Source organism: Coptis chinensis, chromosome 3, assembly GCF_015680905.1.
Source record: "Coptis chinensis isolate HL-2020 chromosome 3, ASM1568090v1, whole genome shotgun sequence".
Classification (NCBI taxonomy): domain Eukaryota; kingdom Viridiplantae; phylum Streptophyta; class Magnoliopsida; order Ranunculales; family Ranunculaceae; genus Coptis; species Coptis chinensis.
In genome coordinates, this window is record NC_141458.1 from 31,052,498 (window position 1) to 31,076,442 (window position 23,945).

General features: G+C 34.1%; 2 protein-coding genes and 1 long non-coding RNA gene across 5 annotated transcripts in view; 1 reads left to right on the plus strand and 2 right to left on the minus strand.

Annotated features, from left to right (window-relative positions):
* Positions 1–22,543, plus strand: part of LOC147509146 (beta-glucosidase 12-like) — a 42,364-nt gene extending 19,821 nt beyond the window's left edge. The window contains exons 5-13 of one of the 2 annotated variants that reach the window (XR_015218364.1): positions 18,364–18,441; positions 18,516–18,603; positions 19,150–19,402; positions 19,607–19,722; positions 20,370–20,587; positions 20,687–20,718; positions 20,919–21,047; positions 21,196–21,304; positions 22,192–22,543. Coding sequence is in view for 1 of the 2 variants with exons in the window: in XM_086601449.1 (XP_086457575.1) it covers positions 18,364–18,441; positions 18,516–18,603; positions 19,150–19,402; positions 19,607–19,722; positions 20,370–20,587; positions 20,687–20,718; positions 20,945–21,047; positions 21,196–21,304; positions 22,192–22,357 (1,163 nt within the window). In the remaining variant the exon portion in view is untranslated. The remainder of the gene's footprint in view (positions 1–18,363; positions 18,442–18,515; positions 18,604–19,149; positions 19,403–19,606; positions 19,723–20,369; positions 20,588–20,686; positions 20,719–20,918; positions 21,048–21,195; positions 21,305–22,191) is intronic. The other variant, XM_086601449.1, reaches the window with a different exon arrangement.
* LOC147509149 (uncharacterized) lies at positions 3,043–8,097 on the minus strand. Its single transcript, XR_015218368.1, has 4 exons — positions 8,034–8,097; positions 6,596–6,700; positions 3,791–3,882; positions 3,043–3,638 (listed from the first exon to the last, which is right to left on the minus strand). It is a non-coding gene; the product is annotated as an uncharacterized LOC147509149 (long non-coding RNA).
* Positions 13,086–14,474, minus strand: LOC147509150 (uncharacterized). 2 transcript variants are annotated; one of them, XR_015218365.1, is made up of 3 exons: positions 14,222–14,474; positions 13,629–14,098; positions 13,086–13,541 (listed from the first exon to the last, which is right to left on the minus strand). XR_015218365.1 is itself a non-coding variant. In XM_086601450.1 (2 exons), exons 1-2 carry the CDS (start codon positions 14,401–14,403, stop codon positions 13,726–13,728), a joined length of 555 nt encoding a protein of 184 aa, XP_086457576.1. In that variant the 5' UTR covers positions 14,404–14,474; the 3' UTR covers positions 13,086–13,725. The 2 variants fall into 2 exon arrangements, 1 of the variants encoding a protein (XP_086457576.1); XM_086601450.1 differs by having other exon boundaries at positions 13,086–14,098.
* Positions 22,544–23,945: the final 1,402 nt, after the last annotated feature.

Consider the following 23,945-nt stretch of genomic DNA (forward strand, 5'->3'; position numbering starts at 1 on the left):
AAACACCAATGCAAAAAAAACTAGTCATGCCCAAATTTATACAACCAACCAATGCCCACTTCAAAGAACAATACTGCGTTCCCCAATAACCATATTCTCATAACTTATAATAATTAACAAACACCGAAAGAGATCATGTACGCACACAATGAAGCAAAACAAGAAATACTTTGAGTAAGTGGAAAACTAGCACAAAACATAGTTGGACATTTTAACAAACACTTGGATGCGGAAACAGATGACAAATATTTTGTTCACTAATACCAACTGAGGAAGCTAGAAACTCAAACATCTATAACAATACCAACATCAAATTGTAATACTTGAAACTACTCAACGAGCAATACTACATGGATACCAAAACTACTTCATATATACTTGAGGATAAATTCAAAGACAGATAATACATGATCCTCTTTGCAGTATACCTCATTAAAAAAAAAACTTCAAACTTGTTCCCACAAAGATGAAATCAAAACTAATACTCATAAAATACTGGATAGATCACCTCAATCTAGTTCCTTCAAAGATGAAACTGAAACTAATTAATAATATTCAAAGAATACTAAATAGATGAAAATACCACATACCGGACAAATTAAAACCAAACTCATCACTCTTGGCTCGTAACTGTAGAAGCTCGAGTCCACCGCTTTCATACTATAGGCGCGGGCCTATGGTTGAGGGCAAAAGTATCGGTGCGCGAATTGAGACGGGAGAACTTCAAACTTTATCAGTTTCCTTAGATTACCTTCTTGTTTGGCTTTTTGAACTCGTATGCAACAATAATCTTTAATACAACTTGATACTTGTTTCTTCTTGTTAAACTTGAATACTGAAAACTGAAAAATTGATTTTTTTTGTTTGTATACTTATTTTGGGAGATACTTCTCCTAGCATACCATCAAACTTAGATTTCCCATGTTAGTGTCTTAGCGGTGATGTTATGAGAGTTGTAACATTATTGAGAAAATACTCAACTCTGCCAGAGTTGTGACATTATTGAGAGAATACTCAACCCTAATACATAAAAATAGGAAACTACTAGATACCGTTCAGATTTTCACACCGATAGGCATGCGCCTATATACAAGACACAAAGGATAGGCACCCGCCATGGTTCAACATACTTCTAACCATAGTACAAAATATCAGGATATAGGTATTTATCGATATTCAATTTCTGGATATGTATCGTGGATATATCCTCATCTTTGGGGATATTTGACATTGTTTTACATGTAAATATCGTGGATATATCCAAAATATCGATAAATATTGTAGATATTGTGGATATTTATTGATATATCATGATAAATTATTTATATTTATTTGAAATATAATGGTAAATATTAAATAAAATTGTTATATACACAAAATATCACAATATATCCCCAAATATCACAAAATATCTTCAAATATTATAAATATCGTCAAAATATCACCGATATTTACAGTCGTATATATCTCTAAACATATCGTGATATTTATATATCTTTCTCTAAAATCTGAATAGATATCTCCAAATATCGCGATATATCGGGATATTTTGTACTATGCTTCTAACTCCATTTGCTGGCTGACTCCTATATATAAGGAACATATGATATGCGCACGCCCATACATACTTCAACTAGATTTTTGGACCCGATCAACGAACGGGGTCCGTTTTTATATAATTTTTTTCATTTTATTACTATATATCAAAAACTTACTTCCAAACTATAATAAAACTCATACAGTAAATTAATTGGTCAAAGTTCCCAACGCCAATTATTTACCAGATTTCATTCTAGACTTCAAATAATAAGGAAAATGATAAACAATAAAGAATTATGCAAGACATTTATATTTTAAGAGAAGAAGCTCTTGAGTCCACACTACAAATAAAGACATATAACCACTAAATGTTTATAAGTATTTCATCTTAATTAACACTTTCCAAAAACTACCGTGGTTACTTTCCAGTAGTTCAAATCACCTACAACCTATGCAATCTCTTGATCTTGCAATCTCTTAATCTCTTAGAGTTTCATAAGAGTAGTGTTCTATGAAATTATATACGCAAGCATTGGAACTATTCACTATCCAAAAAAAAAGAGCATTGGAACTATGTTGTATTGTTAAATATTTGAGTTTGACTCCAACATGAACACAAAGATGTCTATTATCTTTGCTAAATAACGATCTTATGATATCGACTATCTTTTATTTCAAGTAATTAGATTTCATGGTTGAACAATGTATTGCCATTCATATAGCTCTATATATTTGGGGAACACTAACGTTGACATTTCCAAGTACTAATATCTTGTGTGCCCAAATCCTAGAGGAAAGGATTTCATTGATTGTAAAATAAAATTTTGCACAATCAATTTAAAACCATATGAAAGCTTACAATAACAATTTAATAACACACAATTGATCTTCATAGAACCCTCCATTCTAAAATGTAGATATGGATCATTGCTACCCCATAAGAAAACAACGTCTCATGTCGTATGCCAAAGTTAAAACCAAAGCCCTTTCGGAAGGAAGATCGAAGACTTGTATTGACTATTGGTTGTGTTGTACAATTTTTTTAAACAACTAAAATAATTAAAGCATCGGGATATGACTATTGAACTAACTACAAAAACAATAATGGCAAAATATGTCTATTGTTAAATAATAGACAAAGATGTCTATTGTTAAATAAGTTGACTGGCTTTAGAACACATTCATAAAAAAAAAGCTGCTTATCCCATTGACTTCATCGTAACTATAACTTCAGTCTGGTATAGCAGGAGTGCACTCATCGATGCTTTTACTTCCAAATGATTGCCCTTGCTATGTCAGAAGCAATAATGAGGGGAAAATGGAAAATGTTAGCAAGCTAAAAGAAGGCATGCAGACACACATAAAGGAAAAGGAAAAGCTAAGTATACCTTTAAAAGTTTGAAGGTAGTAAGGATGTGATTTCACTATCCGGCAAGTCCCCGCTTCAAGGTTCGGACATAATACTTGTGTGTATAAAAGCAATTGTGATCGCCAGAAAGGTAGCAGTTTCTAGTTCGCAACATCCCCATGCAAAGCAGTATCTCTCATATTCATCCACACAATAGCATGTGCTGCCCTTAGGGCAGGAGATCGAGAAGGGGAGGGGGACATGAGTACGTGGGAAAAGAAGGATCGACCCTTCCTTATGGGGTACAAATCCAGGTGATCCCACACTTGCTAGTGATATAGCTAATACCAACTACATTACGTACGCTCTAAATAAATTTACCCATTTTATCCCTATAGTTGGCTCCCAAGCTGATTAATATGCCTCAAGTGCTAGAATTGTGCATGACATTAGAATGCTACAATGAGGGAATATAATTTAAACTTGAGACAACCATCTAGAAACTCAGAAAGGGACAAAAAATTATACTGATTTCTATTAGTATATTGCATATTTCACTAATCATGTGATACACATGAAAAAATAATAATTGATCTACACAGAAAAAATGAAGCAAGCAATACCAACCATACTTACTTGAGTGTTGGTGAAGTGTATCAAAGAGCGCTCCCTCAAGAAGTACGTTTGTTTGCAGGCTTATTAATTAGAAACTTGATATTCTCCACCATGGTAATTGTGTTGTTCTTCAACTCTTCTTGTATCCAAGAATTGAAAGGATGATCAATATGAATATTTACGTTGGGCATGACATGGACGATAATACAAATCATTAACTATCTCATCTTACTAAACAAAGGCATACAGAGAGAGAGAATAAGTTAAATGAAATATTAACAAAAATACCTCAATAAATTAGTAGAAAGTGTCGTGGCCATAATTCCTTTTGGGTTGGCACTATAATCTCCTCGAGTATGTAAAGTTGAAGCTTCCTTTGTCTGAAAATTCATGTAAATAACCAAGTGAATGACCTGAGAGAGAGAGTATATGGCTAATGAAAGCATGTAGTAGATGTAGTGAGGAATCTAATGAGAATGAAAGCAAAATCAAGTGATTGAATGTTAGAAACAAAAAACTCCTAAAGACAAATAGTTACTAAGAGCCTCATCTTGGAAGTCTGTCTGCCATGACCTATGAGTTTCAACCACGTTTACAATCCAAACTTGAATAATGATCTAATGATAAGGAATGAGATTAAATCAGACCAAGTCTTCTTATTACTTTCCAAAAGTCAACTATTGTATCTTTCATATCTAATGATTCACTCTACATAAATTACCACGTCCCTTGAAGTTGTCTTAACCCTGAGTCCATCCTTAGGATGCCTAGGAATTTATACGGAACAATTTTAAAGTTTTCACCCAATGAGATCTCAACAGTGCAGTCTTGTAGCTACTGAACTTACCATTGAGTTTCTTTCATCATAGGGCATGACATGCATTGTCTATGTACAAAATTCTATATGTAGCTTATTTTTGAACAATTATTTTGAGAAACAAAATGCCACATCAGTATTCTTGCATAACTGAACATTTAAGAAACAAACTTTAACTTTAAACGATGGCAATCTAAGGTACTTCATTGGGGTTTCGTGGGCACATCAATCATAAAAGTTTTCGATAGTCTTTATAAGAAACCAAATAATTGACTATTCGATCATGGTATCGAACATGCTGGTAGAGTCTTAATTAAATTGACAATGAAAATGAAGTAGTAATCAGAAAGAAATTCTCCCAATAAGACAGAACAAAACTATAAAATGCATGTAAAGCTTGTCTTGGACAATTGGCTTGTTTAGACTTGTAAATTGTAATGCCATTGGAGACAAGATGACAAGATTTAGTAGACACGATTCACTAAACAGTCACAAATGCCCTGAAGCACTACATGGCGCATGCTTACGTAACATAGTGTTGAAGTTTAACAATTGTTAATACCTACACCAACATACATACGTTTGCCACCAAATGTTCCATTAAATTTCTGAACACCTTAATGAAGTCCTTCATACAACATCTTCCATAAACTAAACTTCTCTTTCTTTAAGGCAAACACACCATGAAAAACCATTCCAGTTAACATTCTAGATCCAGGTTGTACAGCTCCTTGATAAATTTTCCTTAATATTCTGTGACCATCTATAAACTGATATTTATAAACAATCAATATACTTCGTATTCAACAATATGAATATAAGTAAGTTCACAAAAATTCATCTGCACTAATAGTTTAATAACTAATAGTTATATTCTTGTCATAAGGACTCTGAGGAAGCACATTTATGTTAGTAAAACTATTCACTTCATTAAAATATTTTAAGAAATGACACCGACCATTAGCACATCTCACCCTACACAATTTGCAAAGGTGCAAACTGAGGAAGCCAAAACCTAGAGGCATGATCCGATCCAAGCACATATTTAGCTTAGAAACCTAACTTATAAAGAAATTAAAGCGACCAAAAAACTGTAAGGAAAAAAATGCTTCAATTGTAGTTAAAATACCTATTGTTGTGCGAGTTTAGTCTACGCTTGATTATATTTAAATGCATTTAATTGGCTGTAGAAAAGAAGATGAAAAAAAAAAGATGAAAACACAATTAAATTTTATAGGATTTTAGTTCAGTTGGTGCATATGAAAATTCAATCTAGATCATTGTAATCACAACATTGATTATTTATAGTAATTTTGCAACAAAATCGAAGGTAAGCAAATTAAAGGGGAAAAAACATAAATTGTGCAACCCCTAACCTCAAAAAGAAATCATGGGTTTTCACAGAAATTGAGTATTAGTATTGAATTTTTTTAAGAGATTGAGAAGTTGATGAAGATGGTAAATATGGTGATCAAACATCTTGTTCTAGAAAACCTTAACAGTCGAAATTCAAGTACCTTGATACATGATCAAAGAGAGAAAACAGAGCAAAGAGAGAGAACCACAGCACATTATCAAGCCAAAAAAAAAATCAAATGAAAAACTTTGGACTGTTTGATTAATCTTCATGGGAGGGGAGAGGAGGAAAAATAATGGGTTATGGAAAGAGGTACGGTGGGTTTATTAGATAGTATTTTGTTTGTTGTGAGTTTTTTGTAGCAATTTCTCTATTGCCTAGCTTAATACTAATCTCTTAAAACTAACATCGTATTTGTAACACTTTTAGGATGTCAAGTTTCCTTCTCTAACAATTATTGGTGAAGAAAACAAAGGTCTTCTACTTGATCTTACCAAATGGAATGCACTTTTATTACAATATGATGCATTGATAAGGGGAGAAATTGAATGTTCGTTAGATACATTAGTGTATTTCAAAACTTGATAACATTGAATAGACTTCCAACGACCTGATGGTTTGTAGTTATGAATAGAGGATTACTTGAGCTGTAGGTGACCCACAACTTGACACTCCCAAACAAAATCAACATAGCACCGAAATCCCAATTTTTTATTAGCTAAATCAGATCTAAATGTTCCATTTTCTATTCATTTATAAGAACCCAAATAAATCCTAAAAGTTCAATCCTATAAAAATCCAATCAATTTCAATGAAAAAAACACCTTAGTGGAGCTGGAGAATGTGATCGAATACCCTGATTAAGATGTTGGTTTAATTACAAAACATAAATTTTATAAAGAAAGAAGAAAACGCATACCTTGACTTAGAACGGTAGTGAGAAATGCTCCAAATGGATACACATCAATATGTGCACTTGCTTTGCCAGTTCTAGCAAGTTTTTGTGCAATATAATCGAGAGCACCTGCATGGCAAGAAGTTTGAAGATCAACTCCATGATCACATAATTTAGCAAGGCCGAAGTCCCCTAACTTTGGGAGTAGTATATTACACTTTTACATCTCTATGAATAACCACTTATAGCCATTGTTGATGCAAGTAAAAGGGCGCCAAACTTAAGTATAGGCTTAGATTGATCGAAGGGGAATTTGTCGAGATTACCATCGGACAGGAAAATTGTATACCAACAAAAGCTCTCACTTAAGTACCTATTAAGATATTGTATGGGTTTTAGTTAAATTCTCTCGTGGAAATCGTGCTCATTTGATTCCTTCTTTTTATTTTTCCTTATTTTTCTTAAAAAGGTAATAAAATATTAGTCATATGATTTGTAGATCCTTAGTAGTACTCATAAGATTTGTAGATTATTAGACTATAAGTGCCTAACTTCCATTCTCAAAGAATTTGATTCCTACTTTTCCTTCTTTTTTTTTTCTTTTATATATACAAACAATCAAGAACAATTGGCACAGTACATGGCCTTGTATCCGGAAAAAGAAACAATGGAAAAAGGCTTAAAAAAAACAAAAAAGGAATTGGAATATGTGTTTATAAGTTTAGGGTAACCAATTTTTGAGTGACACACTCAAAGTATTAATTAATATCACTAAGAGTTAATTGTGGAAGGACTCATTGTGGAACAAAGTAGTACTGGACAATTAGATTCCAAATTCCAAATATTAAATGTAGAGTGTGGAGTGTGGAGTAGTGGAGTACAATGTGGAAAGTTATAATGGTGGAGTATAGGGTTAGCCAGGTAACCTCAACCCCCTCGGCTCCGCCAGCTGCGTGAGTGGAACTCTTTTTTTGGTAATATCCCTATGCAACATCATGAGAGGACAATTTCTGCATACAATTAGATAAATAACTATTGCCGGGCAGGAGGGCAAACAAAGATGAGCCTATAAGTCGTATATTATAGTTTATGAAGACAACTTGGTATTCCATCCTATGCTCATCTATGTTGGGATTCTTCCAAGCTAGGTCAGCTTTGCATATCTATTCTTGCTAAACCTGGGGAATATATCATTTAAAAGGGAACTGGATTAAGAGTTTATTACATTTCCCACAACCTATTGTAATAGAACTTGTGCAAGATATGGTGTGTATACTTCAATAGAAAAGTATGCACAATGTTATACAATTTCAGGTTAACCTAAGCATTTGTCAAAGCATATTATTATACTTTATTAAGTGTTAAAACCAACTTAAATACAGCAAGAAAGTCGAGCATATCGTGATACTTTATCAAGTGTTAAAACCAACTTAAATACATCAAGAAAACCAAGTGTTATTACCTTCTCTTTCTCTTTTTCGGAGATTAACGCACTTTGTCGAAAGAATGTTGTTCCTGAGCAGACTACATACAAAAATACAAATAATCACAATTCACAACCAACAAAACACCAACTCCATTATTTAAATAAAACAGTTGGGGAGCTAATTTGGAATGGTGCATTATGATAATTTGTTTAGTAAGTTTAGAGTAACCAATTTTTTAGTGACACACTCAAAGTATTAATTAATATCGCTAAGAGTTAATTGTGGAAGGACTCATTGTGGAACAAAGTAGTACTGGACAATTAGATTCCAAATTCCAAATATTAAATGTAGAGTGTGGAGTAGTGGAGTACAATATGGAAAGTTAGAATGGTGGAGTCTGTGGGGTTAGCATGGTAACCTCAACCCACAGCTCCGCCACTGCGAGTGGAACTCTTTTTGACTGGTAATATCCCTATGCAACATCATGAGAGGACAATTTCTGCATACAATTAGATAAATAACTATTGGCGGGCAGTAGGGCAAACGGTGAGCCTATAAGTCGTATATTATCATTTATGAAGACAACTTGGTATTCCATTCTATGCTCATCTATGTTGGGATTCTTCTAAGGTCAGCTTTGAGCATATCTATTACAGCGAAACCTCGGGAATATATCATTTAAAAGGGAACTGGATTAAGAGCTTATTACATTTTCCACAACCTATTGTAATAGAACTTGTGCAAGATATGGTGTGTATGCTTCAATAGAAAAGTATACACAATGTTATACAATTTCAGGCTAACCTAAGCATTCGTCAGAGCATATCGTATACTTTATTAAGTGTTAAAAACCAACTTAAATACACAGCAAGAAAACCAAGTGTTATTACCTTCTCTTTTCTCTTTTTCAAGATTAACACACTTTGTCGAAAGAATGCTTGTTCCCGAAAGCGATTTGCATATAAAAACACAAATAATCACAATTCACAACCAACAAAACACCAACTCCATTATTTAAATAAAATAGTTGTGGAGCTAATTTGGAAGGGTGCATTATGATAATTCGTTTAGTTAGATTCCTGCAAACGCGTCTCCGACCGGGCTTGAGTTAAAGTGTTCAAATTCCGATATATGACTAATGCGCAATTAAGTGATGGCACAATTCTGTAGTGATAGCACATACAATTCTGTAGTGATGCAAATTCAAACCTGTCAACAGATGCAATCATGACAACTAAAAAAAATAACCCCTGTCAAAGAAGAGAAAACCCACAACCAAAAACGCAAAGTTGGGGAAAAAAATAAAAAATAAAAAACTTGCTTTTACCTCGCGATTAATGGAAGCAGTGTGTTTAGTCCCTGCAAGTTATACGTGAATATTTAAGCCCGCCATTATCAAGTTAATTCTTAGTAGATTAATATTCATGGGATGGGAGAGGAAGAAAAATTACGGGTTTTGGGAAGAAGTATGGTGGATTAGTTATTAGTTATTAGTTAGTGTTTTGTTTACCGTGGATTCATTTAATTTGTAGGTTTTGTTTCCATTTTTCGTCCCCTGATTTCTTGTGTGCGCAAACTTCCTTTTTTGTTGTTGTTGACGAAGGCATGCAATGACACACTAAATTGTAAGGAAACCCCAACACCTTCCTCCTACATGAGAAGTGATAAAACATAATTAAAACTCATTCAAATATGAGAATTAAAATCCGCAGGAAGGCAACCACTGATTGAAAAGAAAAATACCAAAACATTTATTTATAAGGATAAATTGTTATCTAAGTTCCGAATGTCGACAAAGATCTTTGACCATGTAACCACTACTTGACCCAAGACATCCTAACTTGGGATCGTTAGGTAACCTTATTGCAATTATATAACCTTGTAGTTTAGAATGGTGTACTTGCTTGGTGGTAAGCATAAAGTCATCTTGTAACCGATCTGAGGGAATATTACCATTGGGTGATGAGACCGATGGGCACAAAGTCTAGATTTTCCAACGCTTTTAAAGAAAAAAAAGAACAGAATCAGAAATAAACCAAATTGAAAAGCTCAGATATAGATTTAAGGTAATGCAAGTGAAAACATTTTTTGATTCAATAGTGATAGTACTTGTTGACATTGTGTCACAAAACAAAGAAGACACATGCATTGATATTTAATTAAGTCTAGTCATGAAACTTATACAGTGAGCACGGCTAGTCAATAACTAACCAATGTGTGCATGGCCACCTTATAAACTACCCATGCTATGTCAAGGCAATATGGAAACCTCTAAAACTTACTCTTGAGAAGAATGGTCTCACGCAATATGGAAACCTCTAAAACTTACTCTTGAGAAGAATGGTCTCACACTTCCTCATTTTCTAATGTATCTAATTTAGTTCAAGAAAATGCCATGACCTGAGCAGTCCTTCCTAAAGTAGAGAAAACAATCAATAAGGGCACAACAATCACCATACATTTTGGTCTCATTACCTCTAACTACATTGGGTGAAACCTTAAAGTACCACAGTGAATTCAGCTAAGGGCAAAGGCTACACTAATTATCAATCAAAACAGAAGAGAAAATAGTCAATATGGAGGAAAATAAATTTAATAGTGTAGAAATTGATTGATTATAGGGTCAAGCTAAAAGTTTATTGAGGTGACACATAAACTTTGGACGTCCTATCTCAAAATGAAATCACAAAAAGAACAACATAAAGTTTATGAACAAATCAAAGTCGTTCTTACTTCTTCTCAAAATAAGAAAACGCATATGCATTTAATCTCTTCGATCTTCCAGGATTTAGATGCCTTTGAACTATGTAGAAGAACTGTAGCATCCCTCATATCATTAAAGTTGGAAAAAAAAACATTTATGCATGAACTTCCGCTTCTTAACAACGTTTCAGCTTTAGTAGAAATAATAAATCACTGACTTAGTTCTGATGTTCCCTTCTTTGTTGTTTTTTCTCCTACTCAGTGAGACATTGTCACAAACACTTAGACCCAAATCAATTCAACACAAACAATGATAAAATCAGAACCCATAAAGGCTACAATTTTACACCTTATAACATCATAAAATAGGGATAATGAATCTAAAATGAGAATACTAAATATAGTATGTTGCACTATTTGGTTCGAAGAAGAGGACCATACCTAGTTGCTAGTTACCCAAGGGAGATTGAAAGAGCACAAACCAACAAACACACCTAAATTTTTTTTCCGAGATGGGTTTTCGGGTTTGGTATTGTCCGTGGATGAATTCAGGAGTACGTGTGAGCATGTGAGGTACCTAACACAATATTAACAATAATTGATAAAGGTTTTATCCCTTGTCGTTTCGTTTCTCATCACCACATATTGAAGCATCATTACCAAAACAAAACAACTATAACATTTATAAAGAGATCAAAAAAAATAAATAAGAATCGGATCATCTAAAGTATATACAATGCTTCTCTAGTAGCTAGCTTGTTCAACCTATTTTTCATCAAATCATGTACTGAGATTATATATGCTGCAAACACCTAGGAAAATAAAATAAAGATAAACATACAAAGATGGCCTCTTTGTATATTTTTTTTCATTTATTTAGCAGCTTAACTAACTTAAAACAAAATGTATTAGCTTGGAAAAGTATCCAACCATGTGGCATCCTCGCTCATCACATTCACATAAAACATTATGGAGAAACAGATCGACATCATAATAAAGAGTCTTGTGATCAAGAAACAATTTTGCCAAAAGCGGCCACATTCTCGCCATACACCTTGTTCTTCTTGCCATGAACTTGCTTGAAAATGTTTTTAAGTTTTAGAGACCCACACACTAAATCATTTGCATAATATGATTTCAAGCAAACCTTGGTTGAAAATCACTTAAACCTGCCAAACTTTAAGGGGCACTTCATGAAATTGAGAAAAAAATCACTGAAGTACAACTTTAGAGAGTCATTGTATTCTGGCGGGAAATGGGAGAAATACCATGTCTCGGTCTCATTTAGCTTTTAAATGGTGATTTGGACTTGAAAAACTGTTTCGTTAACAAAATACACAACTTTTGAAATGAGTGACTTTTCGTCACTCATATACCTAGATATGCCACCAGAATTTTCCATATTGATTCTTGAAACTTTTATCATTTAAGTCCAAGTAGTTTGTGAAATGACACTGAATTCCATCAAGAGTTATACCGAAAATAGAAAACCTCAAGATTTAATTTATTTTTTAAAAAAAAAGGAAAAGAAAACCTGAAAAGTAAATCATTGCAATTTAGAACTACCTTGGTTATGATCTATCAAGTATCGAAGAGAGCACCTTCAAAAGTAGAGGTAGTAACCGATCATTTCGGATTGATTTTTTGTTTGCTATTTGAATTTTCAATTTATCTTTTTGAGAGACCGACAAACTCATGAGTTTTTTTTTTTGGTTCTTTGCGTAAGCTGCCGTACTATTAAGTCAAGTTAAGATGATTTAATGTCCCATAAACTTGCATAAAACACATTTGAAAACGATAATCGTATGACACCATTTCAAACCTGCACTCTCATAAGCTTGCAAAAAGAATGACGAACTACCTGAAGAATCAGTTTTGGCATTGGCCGAGAGATGTCAGATAGGCGTGAAGACTTCTTGGATGAATCACCAACATCTGAAGAAAGCCTAGGATGTATTGGAATTACTATTATTCTAATTAAATATGATGGTGGGTGAATAAACATGTTCATGCAACTTTGCAAAAATGGTCGAGCTCAAGTATGTACTTAGTTATTGAAGGCAACCATAATGCATCTGTTGACAGATGTGTGAATGGTGTGTAGGCATACCTGCAACTGGCTTTGGCTTTTAACATATGCAAGTATACCCCTACTTGATCTATCATCTAGTGCAACATATGACTGGTTAAATAAATACAAATAAGTAGTGGTTTATGCAAGCTTATGGTGTCAATATCATTATCTAATACTGAACATTGCAACAATATATTATTTCAGAATAGTCAAGCAAAACTATCAATCACTCTGCTAAAAGTAAAACGTCTGCTTTCTAAGGAAACAACTCACTTTCTATTATTGTCATAGTAACCAAGTTCTAAGGAAATTTCATAACCAAGTTCTAAATAAAATGCCATAGCCAACACTTTCTAAGGAAATTTCTTAAAAAGCTATTAAATTGTCTAAAAAGGTTTCAAAATCAAGTACAACCAAATAACAACAACAAAATATCCCATCAATTACATTTTTCGGGGCCAGGTATAGTTCCTGTAATGATCTGGGTTTAGTTCAGATTGATGCCATCATATCCCATCAATTACATAGTTAGAATCATTCTTACAAAAAGACCAATAGAGTTCTAGGTTTAGCTCAGACTGATAGCATCGTACTTCACGAATTGTACACCTACTAACCTAACAATAAAAGTTTAGGTGTTGACATAACATTTGTCTAATGGCTTCGCATTATTCTACGTTAGCGCTCTTTTGTTAATGCCAGTGAACCTTTTTCCCCATACTTGGAGAAGACATCTGCTAGAATAGCCTTCTCCTTGACCTTCAATCTTCACAACAAACAGGAAATGTGAAGAATGTGTTCCAGACCTATAGTTAGCATTAAGAACTGAACACGACATGTATGCATAGTCTACCTCTTTGCTGATCCAGGAATGTTCGACTTTGGAGACTTATGTGATCTTCCTTTGACAGTTGGCTTTTTCTTAATAGTTGGCTTTTTCTGTTGTTGCTTCACAGGCAAAGGGTCAATTTTATCTGCTGCTTTTGGTCCTGCATTTTCATTGTCTTCATCTCTGCCAAGGTTATATGTGCAACACCCTCTTCTATTGCTTGGGAGGTTGCTGATATAGACTCATTAACCTGACCATCAGTATCAACAGAGGAGCTTACGTCACCCGAGTCCAAGGAGATATCTAGCGGGTCAGAATCTGCATAAGAGTGTGGTTCCATACTTGGAAGCAATTGTTCAGGAGCAGATGTATGAATATCATCTGCTGAATGTTCAGAAAGGTCGGAAGATTTGGGTGGACTTGTTATCTCACACGTTATCTGCTTTTCAACTTTACCAAAAGTTATACATCTCCCGGAATAAGTTTGGACGAACCTACAAAATTAGAACATGTGGTTAATCACCTGAAGTTTGAACTGAGCTTGTATTTCCCGAACCATCACTAACTAAAGCTGAGTGCCCAGAGTTCTGACTTGATTGCAGATTGGTTTCACTAACCTTGCTTGTGCTTTTCCAATTAGCAGGGGCGAGAGCTCCTTCACTGCTCCTTGTGAAATTTGACCCACTACGTCCGTGCTCATTAATGCCTCTAGAATTACTATTATGAGATCCATCAAATCCTCCAACTCTACTATCATCATTCCGAGACTTCCTGCGGAAACTTTCGCCTTCAACATCATTGGTTATAAACTTTTAAAAAAAGAGATACAGAGAATAGTGTTCCGAGTATTTATGATTAGGGAATGGTTTTTCTTTTCTTTAAATGGTTATACCAAATGAGTATTATAGTATTTAAATGGTTTGTTTGCTTTAGATTTAAAACCTCTTCATATATATCTTTGGTGGTTTCGAAATATTATATTTATATAAAATAATATAATTATATTTTGAATAAATATATTAAAAAACAGAAAATATAAAATGAACCTTTCGGATAGAGAAACGGTATTCAATTAATTAAGTATATCTAGATCAACCGAACCCCATTAGATTTAATTCAACTAGGAACATTATCAAAAAAAGGGTAACTTCTTTTTTTCCGGTTTGGTCAATCAATAGGGTTATGAAGCATTTCGACTTAATTTATCGCTTTTTACATAGAATGGATTTACCTGGACCAATACACTACTTTCTTTTTAGTATTTTTGGGATTGGGTCTTATAGCGGAGGTCTAGGAGTGGTATTACTTACCAATCCAATTTTTCTGCCTTTTCATTGGGATTGGTTCTTGTTTGTACATCCTTATTCCATATTCCATCGAACTCCCATTTTGTAGCTGCCGCACGGCTCCTTATTTATGTGGGAGCAATAAATGTATTAATTGTATTTCTTTGTGATGTTCATGAATGGTTCAGAATATTACAAAAATTTCCATCTTTGGGCCGTTGGAGATGGAGCCACTTCACTGGTTTGTGGAAGTATTTTTTTTCACTAATTACTACTATCCCGGATACATCATGGTGCGGGATTATTTGGACTACAAGATCAAACCAGATTATAGAACAGGACTTGATAAATAATGGTCAACAAATTGGGATTCATTTATCAACAGATTTTTTTTCTTCCATTTGAACTTATTTCGATAATTCTTTTAGTTGCCTTGATAGGTGCAATTGCTATGGCTCGTCAATTACTAAATACTTAGAAATAATAAGAAAATAATAAGTACTTGTCTTGCTATGTCTTATACCATAAATTCTATTTAATTTATTGTTCATGTATAAAAGAAAAATGCTCTTAGTTCAGTCTATTATGTATTACCAATACCTTCCTTTATTACATTACTTTTTTATATTCTTAATCTTAATATAATATTATAATTATATTTTTTTGGTCAATCGAATCAATTGAATTGTTGTTCATATTGAAATGAATCGAGATTGGTGAGGAGTTGGTCAATGATGCTCGAACATGTACTTGTTTTGAGTGCCTATTTATTATCAATCGGTATCTATGGATTGATTACAAGTCGAAATATGGTTCGGCGATTATGTGTCTTGAGCTTATCTTGAATGCAGTTAATATGAATTTTCGTAACATTTTCTGATTTTTTTGATAGTCGCCAATTAAAAGAGAGACGTTTTTCGATTTTTGTTATAGCAATTGCAGCATTTGAAGCAGCTATTGGATTAGCTATTGTTTCATCAATTCATCGTAACAGAAAATCAACCCGCATCAATCAATCTAATTTGTTGAATAAATAGTACTAATAGTAAATCATCTAAATAAAATCCACAAATAAAATTTGTATGTGCGACATAAGCATATGACGCTGTTTGCTAAAAACGTAATAAATCAAAGTATCTTGGCCCTCTTTCATGAGCGGATCCAAAAGTAGGTTGATTACGGTAAATCTAAATCATTGATTCGTCTGGTGTCTACAATATATAATTAATTTACTACTTTACTAGATCGAAAAATTTATGAATTTAAAAATTTAGAGATCCAATGTCACATTCAGTAAAGATTTATGATACATGTATAGGGTGTACTCAATGTGTGCGAGCCTGCCCTACCGATGTATTAGAAATGATACCTTGGGACGGGTGTAAAGCTAAACAAATTGCTTCGCTCCAAGAACAGAAGACCGTGTAGGTTGTAAAAGGTGTGAATCAGCTTGTCCAACGGATTTCTTGAGTGTCCGGGTTTATTTATGGCATGAGACAACTCGTAGCATGGGTCTAGCTTATTGATACGTCCAGAAAATTCCACTTGAATCCATTTTTTTTTATCTTTATCGACAAAACCCGCTCAAAAAAATTATATATTTTTTCGAAGCGGGTTTTTCTGGTCAAAGTGTATCTTGCCTTTACCACGAATAATTTTCCTTGGTTAACAATGATTGTTGTTTTACCGATATTTCGCGGGTACTTTCGTTTTCCTTTTACCTCATAGAGGAAATAAGGTTATTAGGTGGTATACTATTTGTATATGTATATTAGAACTGCTTCTAACGACCTCGCATTCTATTATCATTTCCAATTGGACGATCCATTAATTCAATTAGAACAGGATTATAAATGGATAAATTATTTTTATTTTCACTGGAGACTAGGAATCGATGGGCTTTCCATAGGACCCATTTTACTCACGGGATTCATCACTACTTTAGCCACTTTAGCGGCTTGGCGATTACTCGAGATTCAAAATTGTTCTATTTCCTCATGTTAGCAATGTAAATGGGTCAAATAGGATCATTTTCTTTCGGGATATTTTACTTTTTTTATCATGTGGGAGTTAGAATTAATTCCTGTCTACCTACTTCTATCCATGTGGGGAGGGAAGAAACGTTTGTACTCTGCTACAAAATTTATTTTTTGTACACCGCGGGGGTTCTATTTTTCTCTTAATGGGAGTTCTAGGTATGGGTTTATATGGTTCCAACGAGCCAACATTAAATTTTGAAACATCAGCCAATCAATCGTATCCTGCGGCATTAGAAATAATATTATATTTTGGATTTCTTATTGCTTTATCTTTGTAAAATTACCGATTATACCCTGCATACATGGTTACCGGATACCCATGGAGAAGCACATTACAGTACATGTATGCTTTTAGCGGAATCTTATTAAAAATGGGAGCATATGGATTGGTTCGGATCAATATGGAATTATTACCCCATGCTCATTCTATATTTTCTCCCTGGTTGATGATAGTAGGCACAATTCAAATAATCTATGCATCTTCAACATCTCCCGGTCAGCGCAATTTAAAAAAGAGAATTGCCTATTCCAATTCCAAAAATATTTACAATGTTCAGCAGCTTCTCGATGGCTTCTCTTTCATTGCCTGGAATGAGTGGCTTTGTTGCAGAATTGGTAGTTTTTTTTGGACTCATTACGAGCCAAAAATTTCTTTTAATGCCAAAAATACTAATTACTTTTGTAACGGCAATTGGAATGATATTAACTCATTTATTCTTTGTTAGGTTTTAGTAGAATTTGTATAAAGTTTATTTAATTTGTTATTTTTTTAAAAAAAAAATTGAGGAGTCCATAAAAAATTAAGAATAGATTAGGGAGATTTAAACAAATCTAGGGAGGTGTCACTAATTATTATTCCATTCGATTTTTTAGGAGCCAATCATATTGCTCTAGGTGCAAAATAGAGTGATATGGTGAGGAGAGAGAATGTGCGCGAGCTTTTATATATATATATATATAGATAGTAAACAAGAAGTAGGGGGGCGCTGTCTTCAGGCGTGAACCTCTACCTTAATTAAAATGCAGAAAGTATTTTTTTTTTTAACTGACCTTTAATTCATGGGCAACCCCCAGTTTTCATTGAGATATATAGTCTACCACCTGATTAATCAATTTTGTATCTCACTGAAGATTTTGAGATGGAATTTTCTCAATAAAGTGTGATTAATATGTTTAGGTTAGGGATTTAGGCCTGGCAGCTGTAGTAAGCGCTTTATATTCTTTGTGATATGACAGATTGCCTGCACCTAATTACATTAGAGGTTTCTGACTTTTAGGTGGTTTGGGCAGCAGATAGGTAATTACATACCCTCCCAGATGCAGGTGATCTGTATTCGTTGAATTGTTTCTGTGTAGAATGATCCATATGATATACGTTGAGTATGTAGGCGCTATACAATGATTTTCATCTTGAACAGTTTAGAAATGTTTTAGGTGGAAAACTCAGTGGAGGAGTTAACACCAGAGGAATCCAATATTACAACAACCGCATTGATGAGCTCCTCTCGAAAGGTTATAATTCTATCTCTACGTATCTGTTTACATATTTATACGTGCTTGTGAACCATTTCGGCCATGACGCACAGGTTTGCAGCCTTATGTGACTCTTTTTCACTGGGATGTACCACAACACCTTGAAGATGAATATGGGGGATTCTTAAGTTCCCTAATTGTGTAAGTAACTATCATCAGCTGTAATGTTACATAATTGGGTCACAGAATTACGAAAATTCTAACTCACGGCACCCATATCTTAATGTTGTCCTGTAGAAATGTTGCGTCACAAAATTATGAATATTCTAATCTTATTGTTGTTTGATAGAGTGTGGAATAACATGTGACATGTTCACTTTAGTTTTGGTTCACTTCACCATTAAGTTGTTTTGAATGTATACACTTCACCGTTAAGTTGTTTTGTATGGTAAACAATGAAGTTTAAGGAAAGACGGGCATACAAGTAAACAGCCGTTGATTGGGTGTGACTTCCAGTCAGCAAGGGTGTTTAGAAGTTAAAACTTGGCCAGTCTAGCTTTAGGACCTAACCTTTGGTACACATTTTAAGTACTCTAGCTTTTATGGACATACGCATCACAGTAGCTGGATAGTTTTGGGGTAAAAGAGGTTTTGGTCCAAAACAGATTGTTGCAAACTTTGCATTTATGTCCAGATACGCCAGCAGGCTTCGACACAAATAACTGGTTTTATTTTTATGGTATTCAGGCAAGATTTCCAAGAATATGCAGAGCTTTGCTACAAAGAATTTGGTGACCGAGTGAAGCACTGGATTACCTTGAATGAGCCATGGACCTTCAGCAATGTTGGTTACAACTTAGGCTTTTTTCCGCCACACCGATGCTCTAAATCAGTCGGAAACTGCAGTGCCGGGAACTCTTCAACAGAACCATATATTACGGCCCACAATCAACTTCTTGCTCATGCAGCTGCAGTGAAAGTGTACAAGGAAAAATATCAGGTGAAAAATTGTGGCATGCTAATTAATTTTGGTGTATATTGTTTAGTAGTTTCAATTGATGTGTTGGGCTTTTATTCTCTCATAGCTAGTACGTAAAAGACAGTATAATGCATGGTGGTAATTGAGATCAAAATGGTAGTAAAACAGACCATGCTTGGATATCCTATTTGAAGTGATAAATGGGGATATATGGAACTTGTGCAGACTGCGCAAAATGGGAAGATTGGTATAACTTTGGTGTGTCACTGGATGGTACCAGTTTCTGAAGCCAAGATTCACAAAGATGCTGCCCAACGTGCTATTGACTTCATGTTCGGATGGTAAGTCCTGCATAAATCTAAATGGAATCATGTAAACCAGAATAATGGAAAAGTACTCGTGGATATTGCCCAAGCAGAGAAATATTGCGGAGGCACTTAATTAGCCCATGTTTTTGCGGCTAGCTTTGCTCCAAGGTTGAGTCCGACAGTGGTTAGGAAGTTGTCCTAATTACTTAGTACAAGTATAATGAAGAAAATATTAATGTGAAGGCCTTTTTAGAGCACTTGGCACTTGGTCCCGTAATCCCATATGAATTCTGGAGATGAGCAAGCTCAGGGAGGAGCAATTTCAAGAGAGTCACCTCTTGGGAAGTTCAGTCAAGAACAAAATTTTGACTGAGAGCCTAGGGTGCATGGATCACTGGATTGTTATTATGGTGGCAGGCTTGTGATACACTCATACACATAGAGTTACAGTTTATGGATATGAAGTTGTCAGAGATCTTAGGTGTACTGTAATAGACTACCACTTACTAGTTTCAGGGATTTTGAGTTTTATGAACCTATCCCCATGGCGATGGCTTAGTGGAACAGTATCGAGCATGTTAAAATCCTATAAAATCAATCACCTAATCTGATGGATGGACAAAATTTTACATTGCATACAAAATAGTCTGTTTGGAATTTACTCATTCTTTTGTATATAGGTTTATGGATCCCTTGACCTATGGCAATTACCCAAGCATCATGCAGTCACTTGTCCGAAACCGATTACCAAAGTTTTCTGAAGAACAATCTCGTATGGTAAAAGGATCATTCGACTTCCTTGGGCTAAACTACTATACTGCAAATTATGCCGCAAACGCTCTGTTGTCTAAAGAAATCCCACCAAGCTATCTTACAGATTTTAATGCTCATCTCTCCTGTAAGTTCAAATACATTCAAATTGCATTTCATTCTTATAGTCAGCATAATGATTTGATTTCAGTTATATAATGATTAATGATAATTTTTTTTGGAACAGCTGAGAGAAATGGGGAGCAAATAGGCCAAAAGGTGAGAATTTCTAACTCGATCAATGTTAAACGTATTAGAATCTTGCAAAGTTGCGATATAAGATTTAACTACTAGTTTTCAATAAGCGAATAAACTCAAGGAACACTGCAACATGCACACATGCACTTCCAGTACATAGCTAGTTATTCTCAAAAAATTGTATATACATATTGCTCATTGTGTATGTACTCTGTAATCAGATTTTCTCAAACGAACCATTTTACAGGCTGGTTCGCCTTGGCTTTATGTGTACCCAAAAGGGATCCAAGACGTATTGGTTTACACCAAGAACAGATACAACAATCCTATCATTTACATAACGGAGAATGGTAAGAATCAATCGTTTTCTTTAAATCAAAATTATGATTCATGCCACATGTGTAACTAAATATATGTACGTTCGAAAACATACGTGCCCATGTTGATATGTAGACTGTTGTAACTTGGAACTAAATGTTCGGAGGATATTTGTCACAGGTGTAGATGAGGTTAGCAATAGTACGTTATCTCTTGAGGAAGCATTGAGTGACAACATGAGGATAGACTACCATCATCATCATCTCAAGTTTCTATTGAGAGCCATCAAGTGAGTTATTCTGTTAAATGATTTCAATATGTTCCAAATAGTATTAGATGATGAATCCGCTTCTCGAAACTTAAATTAGCTGCTTTTTTAGACAAAAAATAGTCTGCGGATTGAGGTGGCTTCATTAAAAAAACTTAGAATTTAGAATAAATGGTACACACTAGATTATAGCATAGCAATTGAGTATTTTTTAATTTGTCACTAAATCGTTTTATTGTTTTCAATTAAACTCTTACTACATTCAAGCACTTATCATAAACAGAGTAATGTGTTGCAACTCAACTTGGGGACTTGATTTCTTCAACAATTGCCTTACACTACTTTTGCGATTAATGGCCTGACATTGATCCACTATTTTGTAATCTATGAAAACCGGTTTTTTAAACTAGTGTGAGAAATGTAGTTGCCTCATTTTATTAATCTCATAAGATATAACGAGAATTTACAGCCAGTACGGCAGTACTATTTGATCTTTTTGTATTCCATTAGATCATTAAAACTTAATGAATCTAATTACCGGTATTAGTGAGTACTAAAGATTTAGGCATTCTTCATTCTTTTACAATATTTTTTTCTCAGCTCATAGAAGATCAAATAGATTAATACTGATGTGGCCTCTCGAACTACTTAGATTTCTTGTATTCACTACCGTACTCAACTTCCGTAAAATATAATCCATGCTAATCCTTGTGTTAGTTGTGTATACGTTTTTTTTTTTTTTTTTTTTTGATAAACATCCTTGTGTATACTAAGAATGCGTACAACTTCCTATCCATAAAAACTATGTACATCTTGCGGTGCACGTACTATAACCAGTTTTCTGCTAAAAAAGGTAAATTCATGTCATTGCATTGTAGCTAAGTAATGTTTGAATATCTGTTTTACAGTGAAGGCGTAGATGTGCGAGGATATTTTGCTTGGTCATTTTTGGACAATTTTGAATGGGCTGATGGCTATACAGTTCGTTTTGGCATTAATTATGTTGATTTTAAAACTTTGAAGAGATACCCTAAGCACTCATCCATTTGGTTCAAGAAATTTCTCCTCCATTGATCTAGAATTTTCCTTTTTCCTGTGCAAGCCTGTTCTTACGAACTCCATATTATGGAGCCGATACTTTGCATGTAATATTTATGCGAGCTCTTTCTGGTGTTGAGCTTATAGTTAGGAGTTACGAGACAATATCTGAAACGGTGCCCAGATAGAATAGGCTATGTATATAAGAGTACTTTTACATCATATTTTGAAACCTCTGTACCCTGATTCCACCCTAGACGCCAAAAACTATTGTAACATAATCGAGGCCTGCCTACTGGGCGGCTCAAGACAATTGGGGCTCTAAACAAAGTTCGAATAGGGAAGGATTTTCTATTGTTAATACTAAAGTTCGAAATATCAAATTAGAAAATAACAATTAGTGTAAAAAAATTATCCTAACTTTTTCTATTTTCTTATTTGAACTAACAAATTTCAATAGATTATTACAAATAGAGACTAGAGAAAGAGAATAAAAAGAATTCTACACCAAAAATATAGAAAGAATGATAGATTATAGAGAAAAACTAAAGAAGGCAATGAGAGATGATAGAAGTAAGATTGTATAGTATTTTTTAGTATTATTTTATATTTGTTAAGAGGTGATAGGTGAAAAACTTTTATTAGTTATGGATAGCGAGGAATTTTTGTTGGAAAAAGATGGAAACGTGGAGAAGACAAGAGAAACAAATGGTTTAATATTGTATTTTTGTAGTTTCCATTATAAAAAAATTTCTAAACTTTATCTAACAGTTAAAAAAAAAAAAAAAAAAAGGCAATAGTATGCTGAAATATATAGGGCCCTAAGCAGCTGCATATTTCTATATATGGTTGAGCCGGCCTGCTATGAGTGCTACTCAGGGACGGGTTTTCAAAAATTTAGAGTGTTTGACGTACTGCGCACACTTCGTAGACACTCCATTTCACATAGGATTCATTCATAAGCTTGCATTTTGTATGCTATTTAACATGCATGTAAGAAGTAGGCTCTCTATCGTCCCAATCATTTGTTTTCGCTCCTTCACCATATCTTTATTTCAAGTCGTTTCATCGAAATCAATTCCCACTTTTAAACGTAATTACATTTTCTAAATTATTTTCAAGAATTATTTTAGACTCAGCTCATTATTGGATTCTCAGTTTTATTAGATTTACGATTGAAATATAGTACCATAGCATCTGTAAATACCAAAATGAGCTTATTTTGGAGTCGCTCTAATATTACACTAAATGTGATTAGAATTAGGCTAATATATGGAAAATGGGGAAGGTTTTGGGTGTTTGGTAATGGCTGCTCTTCTCAGTGAAAGATGTCTACCTATCAAGTTAGAGAGATGGATCTAGAATCAAGCCAATATAATCAAATGACAAGGGATGAGTCATAGTCGAGAGTATGGTTGAATAGTGTAGTTAGAGGAGAAGCATGGTATGATTGCTGTAGTTAGTGGAAATGAAATGATTATAGTTGCAAAAACTTGACATTTCTAAATTATTATATTTCTTTTTAAAGATGACAACTATTTTTGCCTAAGTTAGAGATTTCCAAATAAGTTGAAATTTTGTAGAGGTGATTTTTATGTTGAATAGAACATATCTACAAAAAATT